The 13,295-nt window shown below is 55.0% G+C and overlaps 1 protein-coding gene across 1 annotated transcript in view; it reads left to right on the top strand.

Moving 5' to 3' along the window:
- LMX1A (LIM homeobox transcription factor 1 alpha) overlaps nucleotides 1-11,365 on the top strand; it is a 40,577-nt gene extending 29,212 nt beyond the window's left edge. The window contains exons 4-9 of the mRNA XM_065648954.1: nucleotides 5,819-6,051; nucleotides 9,833-10,002; nucleotides 10,155-10,232; nucleotides 10,337-10,406; nucleotides 10,523-10,693; nucleotides 11,205-11,365. Of these exons, the coding sequence (XP_065505026.1) occupies nucleotides 5,819-6,051; nucleotides 9,833-10,002; nucleotides 10,155-10,232; nucleotides 10,337-10,406; nucleotides 10,523-10,693; nucleotides 11,205-11,365 (883 nt within the window). The remainder of the gene's footprint in view (nucleotides 1-5,818; nucleotides 6,052-9,832; nucleotides 10,003-10,154; nucleotides 10,233-10,336; nucleotides 10,407-10,522; nucleotides 10,694-11,204) is intronic.
- The last annotated feature ends 1,930 nt before the right edge of the window (nucleotides 11,366-13,295 follow it).

Below are 13,295 nucleotides of genomic sequence, written 5' to 3'. Positions count from 1 at the left end.
CAGAACTGCCGTGCTGTGGCTGGATGGGATCGATCCTTGGGTCTCATCCATTGGGATGGCTTTTGGACTTGGACACCGTGATGTTTGTGCCTCTCCCCCTCTTACCTGTGTCCCTCCCACCTCCAAAACCAGGTTCTCGATGGGTGCTGTGATGGGGCCAGCTCCCTGCCGGATGCTACGTGCTGTTATGGAGTGGAGGGAGGGGGCACAAAAAGGAGCGGCCTTTAGGGAAGTGGGGACAAAAATCAGCATTTTGGTCTTATTCTTCTCACCTCGCCCAGGAAGTTGCTTTTGGGCTGCTCTTGAAGTTAGTTGAGGGTTTTTATCAGACTCTCCGAGGGCCTGGAGGGGACCCAGAGCCATCAGCTCCTACAGCACCTTGTTGGCGAAAGTTTTATTCGTATGTCCTTGGTCAGAAATGGAGCAACTTAAAGCAGCCTCAGAAGCTGTGCACTTGCTTGACCTTTGATTTTGGCGTCGAGACGGCTTGCGGGTTGCTGGTGAATTTGGCAGTGGCTGTTTGCTGGGAAGGCTTTGCTTCTCTGTTTGTTTAACCCTTTTATTCTAGCAGTGCCCCTGCATGTCCTGGCTGGTCTCCAGAGGGTCTGGGGGTGTGTTAAGTGACCGCTTTGGGACCTCATCCAGGAGACAGGGACCAAGGTGCCCTTTTCTGGGAAAGCTCGGCTGGTTCACATGTAGCAGAAGGAAGTTGAACAGCCCAGTGCCAACCCCCTGCTCCTCTGCTGCCCCCCTTTCCTCTTTGCCACCACCTCCCCAGCTTGTCCCTTGTCACTGGTGTCCTCTGCCGTGGCACCTGGTGCCAGGAGGGGACATGGGACCTGCTTAGGTGCCAGGGAGGATCGGGGCAGGAGCTCATTTAGGGGTGTTCCTGCAGGATGCCTATGCATGGACTCCCCAGTTTAACCCCCCCAAAGCCTCTGGGGTCCCTGGATGGAGCTGTTCCCCTCCTCCGTGCCCTGGCCATGCCCAGTGGTGGCTCTGCCTTTGCAAGCAAGCTGTGCTTGTTGGCCTCCACCGCTGTGATGGGACCTCGGAGGCGGGGAGCCATGCAGGGCTGGGGTGCACAGCAGATTGGGATGGTGGGTGGGGTGGGACCGCCGGGTTCAGACTCTGAAAGAGCCAGGTTGGGGGAAGAAAGGTGAAAAGCAGTACTCTCAGGCTTCGCCTCCCTTCCTCGCCTTCCCTGGCCTGTTGGAGAGCACAGCCAGCTGCTCAGGGGTGGATTTTCAGCAGTCGGAGGGGCTGCTTTTCAGATTCCGCATCCCTGGTTGCCAGCAGTGGCTTAGCTGAACCCCGAGGAGAGCTCGCGCCCTGAGGCCGGGGAGGCGAGCTCGCGTCAGCCCCCCAGGATGAAATAAGCCCATTTCAGCCCGGTTGCCATGTCCCCTCGAAGCGTCAGAAGATGCATTCAGGCAACAGGAATTAGAAGGGCTTGAGCTGGGGGGGAGGGAGGAGAAGGGAAATTAAAAAAAAAAAAAAAAAGGAAAACACCACTTGCTGCAAAGTGAGCGAATTCTCCAATAAACCTGAATCTGCTGAGAATACATTTTACAAACATGCAGTGAAGTTGGCTGCTTTTGTTTGGGCGTTTGTTAAGCATTAACTAAAGAATGCCATGGTCCAGCCTGCTCGGTGTGAAACCTAATTCTCCCCCTTTCTGGAGCCATGGCATGGAGTGCTCAATTTTTTTCTCTCTGTAGGACTGCAGCCTTCTGGTACTCCAGCCAAAAAACACTCATATTTTAGCAAGCTTAGCCCCGGCCCCGTTGCCAGGCAGTAAAGCGAACACTTGTCCGCCTCGGGGGGGAGGGAGCCGGGAGCCGGGGAAGGGTCAGGAGAGCAGCCCCGGGGAAAACATCCCTCCTCTGTCCCACCGAGGGCTTGGGGTGCGCAGGGAGGGATGGCGAGGGTGGCAGTGGGTGCTTTCCTCCATCAGCCTGGGAGCCTGGAGACCCGGAGCGGCTCGGAGGTCCCCGGGATCGCTGGTATTGGCTTGCGCTCTGAGTTGCTCTCCCCATCCCCAATACAGCCGGAGGGGGCTGGAGCGGGGAACAGGGTGAGATGAGCCCAGCAGCAGCAGGACAGCGGATTGTTCCCAAGCCCTGGGTGCAGGGTTGACAGCACTGGGCATGTTTCCATGGCCAGCCCATGGAGGAGCTGGTGCTGCCGTCCCCCCTTCTGACGGGTGACAGTGAGTGAGAAGATGACCTGGTGCCAAGACAACTCAATCCGATGTCCTTGCTCCCCGCGGAGCGCTGCGGCTCACCGCCAGCCCCAGCCTCCTCCCGCGCCCCTCGCACTGTGAGTGGCCATCGGTTTGTCCCCATGCCAAGGTCACAGTGCTGGGGGGGTCACGGCTTTGCTCTCCCGAGGGATGTTGGTTGGGGACGGCTGTGAGCGGGGCTGGGCTGGAGCTCCCTGCACCTCCGGCGGGTCAGTTTGGGGCTCCTCAGGCTCCTCCTGGGCCACGGTGAGAGTAGGAGATGAACTGGTCAGGTCTCTGCACCAAGGTGTTAGGGGCATGGTTTAGAGGTGGACTTGACAGCGTTAGGCTAACAGCTGGACTCGGTGTTCTTAAAGGTCTTTTCCAGCCACAATGATTCTATGATCCGTGTGGATGCATCCGCCGTGGGCAGCCCTGGCAGGGAGCAGGGCAGCTGCTTGCAATGCTTTGTAGGGACCAGTGCCACCAGTGCCCACCCTTAGCCAGGAGCCCGTGAGGTTTTTTGGATGCTGCCCCTGCCCCTCTCATCACGCCCCTGGGCCAGGCTGGCGCGGGCAGGGAGGAAAGCATCCCAGCGCCCGAACCGAGCCTCCGCGCAGCGTTTGAGATTTGTCCGTCAGTATTTAATATCGGCGCCCCTGACCCTCCCCGGGGAGGCTGCGAAGGGCCGCGTTTGTATGCGGCACACGCAGACAGACAGCAGCCGGGAAGCGCCTGTCAATCACGGCCCCTTTCAGCCTGTCACCTCAAAACGAAGGGAGAAAGAGGAGGTGGCAGCTCCGATGGGAACCGGGGCTGCCCGCGCTGCCCCCCTCTCCGTCGGTGCCCCGGGGATGGGATGCGCCAACCCAGAGGTGGCTGCGGCCACGTGTCAAAATTTCAAGGTTTCGGTGATGCTGCGTGGATGGGAAACCCCAAAGCAGAGCTCTGGGATGGTTTTCTCGAGGAAGAGGGATTGTACAGCGAAGTCAGATTGTGTCCCAGGGGAAGGATGGATGTCCGTAATGTCGGCTAGCGCGCTTGAGGGTCTTCCAGCAGAAATGTTATACTTTTGGAAATGGCAAAATATTTTGTTTCAAGATTTTCTTGAAACCCATCGCCACCACCTTTCTGTTTCCAAACTGCAGATTGACATTTCAAAAAGAACCTGAATCTAAAAAAAATATTTTCATTCAGATTAATCAATACAGGAACATTCTTAAGATCAGAGACAAAAGGTTGCGTGTTGTGATAAAAATTGTTTGCGTTACCATATTTTTGTTCCGGTTATTCCTAAATCGAGTGGGTCTGTTTTTATTTGCAAATATTCACTGTCACTGCTTTGCTGAGGCTTTTACTGAGCTCCCTGTGACTGGCAAACAAACACAAAGACTACCAGCCAGGCATGATTTAGCTTCTGAACCTCAAGCTATGGAGGGGAAAAAAAATCTACTAAGAACCAAAGCCTACAGTGTCCCTAGGATGGCAGAAATGAAGGCGCTCCAGTTGCAATTTAGAGGTTGGTAATTCGTTTGTGTTTTAAAACCTGTTGAAACCATCCTCATCCTCTTCTGTGCAGCCTCCTGTAGAGAAATGAGGTCTCGAAGCCCCCGTTGTAGCTGCACGGAGGCACAAGGAGGTAGATAGGGGTGAAAAGATGGTATTTGCTCTGCAGCCTGCTGCTTGCGGCAAGAGGGAGCTGGGCACAGAACTGAAGATCCCAGAGGTGGAGAAAAACATCTCTGGATCCAGGCTGGTGTGTCTTGCTCAGGCAAAAAATGTTAAATTAATTGCTAGATTGGGTGCTGGAAGATTTTCCTTCAGCCCCATCTCGGGCTGACCAGGGGTGTTTCTGCTGGTTTATCCATGCAGGGGTTATCCAAGTGGGAGTTATCGTATGTGGGGTTGTTCCCAGGTGGTCTTACCCATGCAGAGCCTGCCTGTCCCCCACCAGCGGTTTGCACAGCTGACCATCTTGTGTATCACGCGACTAAAGCAGTGAAATGCAAAGGTGAAATGAGGCCGGGCTGGGATTTCACCGGACCAGAGGCTGCATGTTGGCTGCAGCAAGACGCACATCCCTTTGCTGCTGGGGCTTTTGTTCAGCAGCATCTCGGGTGTTATGGGTGCCTTGGGAGCTACCTCTTGGGCACAAAGACGCGAGTGTGCCTTGCTCTGCCCCCTGTCTCCTTGTTTTACAGACTATCAAAGTTTTTTTCCTGTCTTCTGACGGTTTTGCTACCAGGGTTTTGCATACATCTGTTCCTCTCCTTGGTTGGAATGGGGCTGACTCAGCACTTTTCATTTCCTGTGTGGTAGCCAAGAAAAAAAGAAAAGAAGGATTGAAAGCCGGCTGGTGGCTGCAGGGCTTCTGTTCCCCTCCCAAGCCCTGCAGCCCCTGACCCCACAGGTCCCCCCCGGGGATGACCCATGGGACAGGGACCACGGAGGTGGGAGCCATCCGGGGCAGGGGGAGGGATAGATTTAGCGCTCCCCGTGCAGGTCCCTGGGGCATCCCCGGGCTGGGACACGGGCGATGCTCGGAGATAACCTCTGCAGGATGTGTGCTGACTTCTGACTTCTCTTTCTGGGACAAACTAATCGAGACAGGGGAATAATAATGTCCAGTTCCCACAGATATTTAGGACGAGGCTGGGTAAAGAGTGATTTTTTTTCTTTATGAGGCCCAAGCCAAAACCACAGATATCTGGGGGTGGCGAGGAGGTTCTGGTTTGGTACCTTTAAACATCTGTATTGGGGGAAACATCCCATTCATGTAAAACATCCAGCCCAGGGTTTAACTCCAGGTGCTTCCAAGTCCTCTCAAGCCAACAGTGATGCTGCCACCTCCCGTCTGCTCACCTCAGTTTCCCCAATTGTAAATCATCTATTATGCTGCTGAGCTTCTCGGTAAGGACACTTAAAGTCAGAGAAGAAAAAGCTCTGGTTCAACCTAAGTGTTATTGCTGTCATTATTATAATTACTGGCTTTTAAGTATAAAGCTAGTCTGTTGAAATCTGGGAACTGTACAATTAAGGCTGCCTCAAACTCTGTCACATCACTGTCGAGGAACAAGCTGAGCTTTTTCTTTTCCTTTTGACACATCAGGTCTTCAGTTTGTCACTGGCCTTAACCCAAAGCTTGCTGCCGTGGTCATTTTTATGATACATTAGGCATTCCCGATGTGTTTGGCGATGAGGAATCGGGCTGTTATAGTGCCCTGCTGGCCCAGGCCAGAGGGATGGGGTGGTTTGTGGATGACCAGCAGCGCGGGTCCTTTCTACAGGTGCTTGTTGAAGGCAGGGGTGAGCTCCCAGGCCCTGTTGCCATCTCCAGCGTCTCCTGACATCTCGGTGCAAGCTGGAAGCAGGTGGAAAAATTTCTTCAGGGAAAGAGTTGTCAGGCATTGGAACAGGCTGCCCAGGGCAGTGTTGGACTCACCATCCCTGAAGGGCTTTAACAGACACATAGATGAGGTTCTTAGGAGCATGGTTTAGTGCCACTGTTGGGTTAGCAGTTGGACTCGATGATCCTGAGGGTCTCTTCCAACCCAAATGATTCTGTGATTCTATGATCTCCTCTTGCTCCGCCAGGCTCTTCGCGGTGAAGTGTGCCGGGTGCCTGGAGGCCATCGCGCCCAGCGAGCTGGTGATGCGCGCCCAGAAGAGCGTCTACCACCTGCGCTGCTTCTGCTGCTGCGTCTGTGAGCGGCGCCTGCAGAAGGGCGACGAGTTTGTGCTGAAGGAAGGGCAGCTCCTCTGTAAGGGCGACTACGAGAAGGAGCGGGAGCTGCTGAGCTTGGTGAGCCCGGCTCTGTCGGATTCTGGTAAGGGGCCGCCTGCGCCCGGCGTCTCCCTGGCTGGTCCCACTCCGGGGCCCCTGCAAGCGCAGTGGGATCTAGACGCAAAGTTTGGGTTTGCTGCCTTAAACCTCTGCCCCATGGGACCGTGGGACCAGGGAAAAGCCCTATAAATACCGTTGCATCCTCCAGCCAGAGTCTCTCCCACCTCACTGGGGACCTTGGCAGTAGGGGGGCTGCAAGGGCTGGAGGATGCTCTGGGGCCCATCCCATCTCATTAAGCTTGTTTCTGTACGGGTTTGTGCCCCTGGCTGGTGGAGGGCACCAGGACCCCATCCCAAGGGGTGTGCAGCCTCCCTGGGCACAGGGGCAGAGCCGTGCTGGCCAAACGTGACATCTCCCACCTCCTTGCTCTGGGGAATGGAGGGATCATAGAATAGTTTGGGTTGGAAGGGACCTTCAAAGCTCAGCATTAACATATGTCGACAGTCGATACAAATCAAATCTGAATGTTTCCCAGGAAGAGAAGTTTAGCAAGAAAACCCAGAAGCAGGGTTTGGAGGGGTGGAAGTGATCTGCTAGTAGAAATCCTCATGTTATCGCCGTCCCTGCAGAGCCCCACTCCTTGCAAGGCTGTGCGGCCCCACACCGTGCGCCTGGGTCGCTTGGCTCCTCTTAAAAACCGTCGTCAGGGGAAAATCTGCTTTGCGTAGGGAAGGATTTAAAATGCCATGCTCTGGAAAGGGCTGCTGGCAAGCTGGGGAGAGCCTGTCTTTTCCCTGCTACAACAAAGCTCTGAATTAAGGAAAAAAAAAAAAAAAAGAAAAGGAGCATTATGAGCCTATTTAAGAGGGAGCTGTTAAGATGTGAAGTGGGGCAGGTCACAGACATGGCAAAGCCATGCAGCATCAGGGAATGCTGCGGCTAGAGGAAGATGTGTAGGAGACCAGGGATGGTTTTGGTGGGGATGGAGCAAAAATTGCCCAAACCCCATGTTTCTCTTCAATATTGTACTGCTCTGCAGCAAGAGCCTGGCTGCTTTGCAGCACTGCCTGCAGCTGGCTCTGTCTGAGCTCTGTCTTCTGCAGCCCTGCTCACTCGAAATAACAGATGTTCCCCCCCAAAAATGGTGATGATATTAAAAAAATAGTGAGGCCATGGGAGGAGGTGGCTGAAGGGAGCCAGCAAGTGATGGTCCGGCGCTGGAGGAGCAGGAGAGGAAGAAAGCAGTGGGATCTGGCATTGCTGGCTCTTGCCTTAGCCCTGGGAAAATCCTTAATTGATTTAAGAATTATTATTTCTTTTTCCTTATGGGATGTGCAAACTTTTTTAGTTAAAATAGGAACCAATGAGGAGACATCATGCAGGAAAATAAGTGAATCGGCCACGTTTTGGGTTTATTCCTAGTGGGGGAAAAGGGCAGTTTGGGAAAGGTTGGGGAGCTTTTCTTCCCCAGCGACTCATTGGCCCATAGTCCAGCCCCGCTGCCAGGGGCTCCGGCCAAAGCAAGAGCTTCAATGAGCAAAAACCTCCAGGGGAAAGATTTATTTTGGTGGAAACTCCAGCTGAGACCCGAGGGATGCGAAGGGCCAGTGTGGGAGTCAAAAGACCACGACAAGCGCTGGGCTGGTTGGCAACCCAACTGGAAGCCCCCAACACACCCTGGTTGGAGGGTCCTAGTCCTTCCCATCCCCTTGTAGGCCCCATAGCTTAGTCCCGCTGCTGTTTCTGCCTGGTTTTGGTGGCCAGCAACAGTTTATCTCAGGATGGCATGTGGCTCTGGGGGTGGCAGCACAGCAGGGACAAGCTCAGGTGCACATCCCATGCAGATGCTCAGTGTGGTGCAGCTTTGCCCACTCCTGCCACAGCCCCCCCTGCGGAACCCCTGCCACACCGAGGAATGCCGGGGGGTATCCCCGCTCCAGCACTGGTCCCAGATGCCCTTCACCAGCAATGTGTGATGTGCATGTCCAGCCTCTCCCTTGTCCCCCCACTCGCTGCTTTGAAGCCCCCTGCCCGCCCTCCCCCCCGGCCGCCGCACACCAAAGGCCACTTTATGAGAAAGCGCAGATAAAAAGCCAGCCATATGTTGTCTGTAATCTCCCAAACCCTTGCTTCAATTACTGCCTCCCCCGAGCCTCCCCTGCCTAGCCTAAGTAAACAAGCCCCTCTGAAAGAGGACCCCACTTTCCAATTAAAAGCGTCCTAACGTTTCTCCTCTCCCTAAATCCTCCTGGAGCGAGGAATGTCCTGGCCCCGGCGGCGGGATGCAGGCTCGGCGGGTCGGGCCGAGGGCACGCTGCACAATATCCATCGTCCCGGCCCCTTCCCAGGTGACGTCAGGGGCAGCCCCAGACACTCATTAATTTCTTTCCTCCCCCCGCTTCCTCAGTGGGAAAAGGCTTGAAAGGGAGAGTTAATTAAAAGTAATACCCCGCCAAATCCAGCTTCACTTTTCCTTCTTTCCCTTTGACACTGGGAGGGATTTGGGGAGCAGGTGTTGTGGGGGAGGGTTCGGGGGTCACTGCTGGGAGTGGGTTTTCCTCCTTGGTGTGGGTTTTGAGTATCACTTGATAGAGTCCATGAGCCTGTGGCTCCCTCCTGCCAGGCTCTGCCCCTCCCGGAGTTCGGGGGGATTTGGGCGCTCACTTCTTTTTAAGGTGTGAAGGGGTTCAGGCACCAAAATGTCTCCATCGGTTGACATTCCTCCCCCCAGTATTTGTAAAAAATCTCTACCCTTCCATCAGAATTGAACTCCTTGAGATTTCAGGAAAGCAGGCAGCTCGGCGCTGAGAAGGAGGCAGCGGCGGCCGCTGCTCAGCCCCATCAGCCATCAGAGACCTCACACTCGGGGGGCCCCCAGCACTGCAGCTCTCTCACCTGCTACATTACTACATCTCTCACATTGGGACATGCAAGAAAACAGCAGTTTGTCTGTCCTCTTGCCATTGCTGCCATTGGCATGCCATGGATGTGCTGCGGGTGAGCAGCAGCAGCAAGGCACTGGCTCCTGGGCACCAGCACCCAGCTCCGGGCAGTTTTGGGGACCACTAGTGGGGACATCTCTCTGTGTTCCAGCCCTCACCACAGGGAAGGTCTCTATATCAGCTGCTGAGCCCAGGAGAGGGCCCAGCAGCATGGAGGGAAGAGGTAACTGGTACCCGAGAGCATCCTTGCTCCTCCACAGGAAACATTGCCTCCCATTGCCCCAGAGATCTGCTCCTGTCTTTCTCCATCTCTTAACTGGGATGCTGTTGGATTTGTACTTTTCTGCTTTGTGTGGTCCATGATTAGCTCCTGCCATGGGGTATGACCTGACCTGCTTCAGCCATGAATTACTCTGGACCAAGTTCACAACCTCCTGGTGCATCCCCATCTCTGAGAGAGGCTGCAGCCCCAGGGTGGGACTTGAGCCAAGGACACCCTTGCAACCTCTGTCTGCATCAAACCAGCACCTCAGCTCCATTATCAATTCCCAAATGGGTGGTGGAGGAGCTTTCTGGAAAAAAGGCTGTAAGTGATTTATGGCTCGTGAGAGGGAAGGACCCGTGCTGTCAAACCTGCATTACAGCCCTCCCACGCAAGCGAGGTCATCGACAGGGTGGTGATGCGGTAAATGGGGAGTGCTGGGAAGAGGCAGGGCAGCACCGCTGGCTTTCCCGGAGCAGCTCCTGCCCGAAGGCCCCACGGCCCCAGGCTGGGGAGAGCAGCTTGTTTTAAGTCCCCCATATTATTTTGGACATGCTGGAATGTGATGCGCATGGCCCGTTGTCTGTAAAATACCTGCTTTCTTTTTTCCCCCCATTAGGAAAAAGTGATGACGAGGATAGCATCTGCAAACTGGGCCAAGCCTCGGGGAAGGGCGCAGAGGACGGGAAGGATCACAAGCGGCCCAAGAGACCGCGGACCATCCTGACCACGCAGCAGCGGAGGGCATTCAAGGCATCGTTTGAGGTCTCCTCCAAGCCCTGCAGGAAGGTATGGGGAGAAGGGCCCATGCCCAGCCACCTCCAGCCCCCGGGGGTGTCCTAGATGCTGGGCAAGGACTTGCCCTGGCTGCTCTGTCCCTTCCTAAAGTTCCCCCAAAAAGCCAAGGGTGCTGAGATGCCGCCGTCATTCCTCTCTCCAAGGTACGAGAGACGCTGGCAGCTGAAACGGGGCTGAGTGTCCGCGTGGTGCAGGTCTGGTTCCAGAACCAACGAGCGAAGGTGGGTATGAGGGGTGGCCCCCCGTCAGCAGCCAGTGCTGGGGCTCCCCACTCTCCAGCCGGGGGATGATTTCACTCCGTTTTTTTCCTCTTCTTCTCGGCCAGATGAAGAAGCTCGCCAGGAGGCAACAGCAGCAGCAGCAGGATCAGCAAAACACGCAGCGCCTGAGCTCAGGTACCCCCCTTGCACCCAGCCCTCCCCATGCTCAGGGTCTCCCCATTTCCTGAGCTTACCAAGGGAGCCGGGCACCCCAAAAAGCAGCAGCCTGATGGCTTGCTCTTATCTTCCAGGCCAGACGAATGGTAGCGGCAGCGCGGGGCTGGAGGGGATGCTGAACCCCTACACCCCTCTGCCCCCGCCCCAGCAGCTGCTGGGCATGGAGCAAAGCGTCTATGGCTCCGACCCCTTTCGACAAGGGCTGACCCCCCCGCAGATGCCCGGAGACCACATGCACCCCTACGGTAAGGCTGCGGGGTTTGCCTCTTACCTTCTCTCCTTCGAAGAGATGCTGGGCTGTGGTGGGGGGCGCTGTGTGGCAGGGGTGTAGAATCATAGAATCACTTTGTTTGGAAGAGACCCTAAAGATCATCGAGTCCAACCATAACCCAGCCCTGGCACTAAACCATGTCCCTGAGAACCTCATCTCCATGTCTGTTCAACCCCTCCAGGGATGGTGACTCCACCACTGCCCTGGGCAGCCTGTTCCAATGTCTGACAATCCTTTCCAGGAAGAAATCGTTCCTAATATCCAATCTAAACCTCCCCTGGCGCAACTTGAGGCCATTTCTTGTTGTCCTATCACTTGGTACTTGGGAGATGCATGTGGGAGGGGTGCAGCGATTTCTGGGAAGCTAGCAGTCCCCACCCCCCCAAAATCCTTACTCTGCAAAAGCTGGGGGTACTGGGCACTGTCAAGGTGCTGGAGAAGAAAGCAGGCTCTGAAGCCCTTCTACTCCTTCCCTGCTTCCCAAGGTGCCGAGCCCCTCTTCCACGACCTGGATAGCGATGATACCTCACTGAGCAACCTTGGCGACTGCTTCCTGGCCACGGCGGACGCGGGGCCGCTCCAGGCGCGAGTGGGGAACCCCATCGACCACCTCTACTCCATGCAGAACTCCTACTTCACCTCCTGAGCACCACGTTGTCCCCGGCACGGGGCAGCCGATGCCGCTGCGCTGCCTCGGAGGGGCTGCAGAGCCCCCGGGGGTGGGAGGGAGGGGAGGCGGCACTGCTGGGATGCCGTCAAACAAGATGTTGTAGCTTGGGATTCCCAAGGAGCGAGTTAAGTTATGGGTTGCATAGTTTCATGTTTCTCTTAGGAGCCTAGGATTAGGGACAGGAGTGGTTTTTGCAGCTGGCTGATGGGTTTTCAAATTTCAAAGGGGAAACCAAACCAAATTGCTCATTTTGGCGGGGGGGAAAGGCAGCGGGTGGGGGGAAACCCTTCCTAAGGGAGCATCCCAGTGCCATATCTCCTCCTTTGGTCAAAGCAGTGAAAAGAACAAACTGCTGATCCTCATGGGGAGAGCCCGCAGCCTCAGCCGGGCTTTGAAATTTGTAAAACTGGCAACACTTTGGGGAAACATGGGGAAAATTTCACTGTGGGGTATTCCCTCTGTTCCCTTGACCAGCTTGAGCGCTCGCTGTTTAAACACAGGGACTTTTGAGATAGATGTTCCCATGTGAATGTAGAAAGCTAGAAACCCCTAACATCGTCCCTGAGGACACGTGTGTGTATGTGAGTGCGTGTGTGGGCAGGCACGTGTGTGTGTGCAGAGCCGGGTGGCTGCGGGTGACGTCCTGCTCAGCCACACCTGCCAGATTGTATCGACAAAGTTTATTTCTAAGTCTATCAGAAATTTACTGTACAGCAAAAGTAACTTTATTTTCAGCGTGAATCATATTTAAGGAAATACTCAATGCACTTAAGTTATAAGATGAAATAATTTACTTTTTATAAATGTTATGTTTAGGTTGCAAAAGCCCAGTGGCAGGGAAGGAACATCAGTTCATTTCAGGTGACAGGTTCGGGTTTTGGGGTTGGCTATTTTTGGTGCTCTCAGGTTGCCCCGCTAATTTTGAGATGCAGTTCAAACCGAAAGCAGGGCTGGCTCCAGGGACCTGCTCCTCCGCCAGCAGATGGATGGGGACAGCACAGTGGCCAGGTCCTGTCCCCACTGCTGGATGTGTCCAGGAGGTCAGTGTGGAGTGGATGACACTGCTGGAGCTGTGGATATCCTTGCTCGCTGGGGCTCAGCCATGCTTCCCTGCATCATCTCTCTCCTTCCCTCGGCAGGACCCAGCTGCCACCGCCAGCAACCCCATCCTGTACCCTCCAACACGGGTGCTAGACCAGTGTGAGCTGCTGTCCTGGCTCTGGAAAAGACCGCAGCCCATATTGCTACCCGTCAGGCGAAGGAGAAAGGAGGGAGCACCCTGCATTTCCCACCCAGTGCTCGGGTTCGTCCCTGCAGGACCTGTGGGAACCTGGGGAAAGTTCTCCTTAGGGTCCAGCCTTCAGCGGACCCTCACCTCATCCCTACTCTTGTTTTTCATGCGTTGTGTCCTTTTGTGCTGCTGTTCACAAACGATGTTAAGTGACAACCCGTAAAGACATGCAAGTGACTGTGAGGCTCAAAAACACTGGCTCATCGCCACCATACGATCTGACACTGAATGTAGCGGGGTCTGGAGATGGCTGACCCAGCGGGAGATGCTGACGCACTGTCAGAAATCACGTACCGAGATGAAATTAAAAAGACAAAAAAAACCTCTGGAAAAAAAAAAAAAAAAAGCCAAAAAAAAAAAGCCTGGTCTTTTCTTGCGTGGAGTGTCCCATTGACTCGGACAGGGAAGGGTTTGAATCATCTCCAAAGTTGGCAAGGTGTCAGGTAGGGTATGGTGAGACCGTGGGTGAAGCTTCTGCTCCTTGGGTTTTCAATATCAAGTGTTCTCTAGTGTGGGACCACACTGGTCCTGGAGGGTCCTCTGTGGCCAATGGATTGAGGTTGGTGGATCGGGCAGGTGACACACGTCTCTCTGGCTCCCCCCAGGGTGGCAGTG

Source organism: Caloenas nicobarica, chromosome 20 (assembly GCF_036013445.1).
Source record: "Caloenas nicobarica isolate bCalNic1 chromosome 20, bCalNic1.hap1, whole genome shotgun sequence".
Lineage (NCBI taxonomy): Eukaryota > Metazoa > Chordata > Aves > Columbiformes > Columbidae > Caloenas > Caloenas nicobarica.
This window is presented reverse-complemented; position numbering and strand designations above follow the sequence as displayed.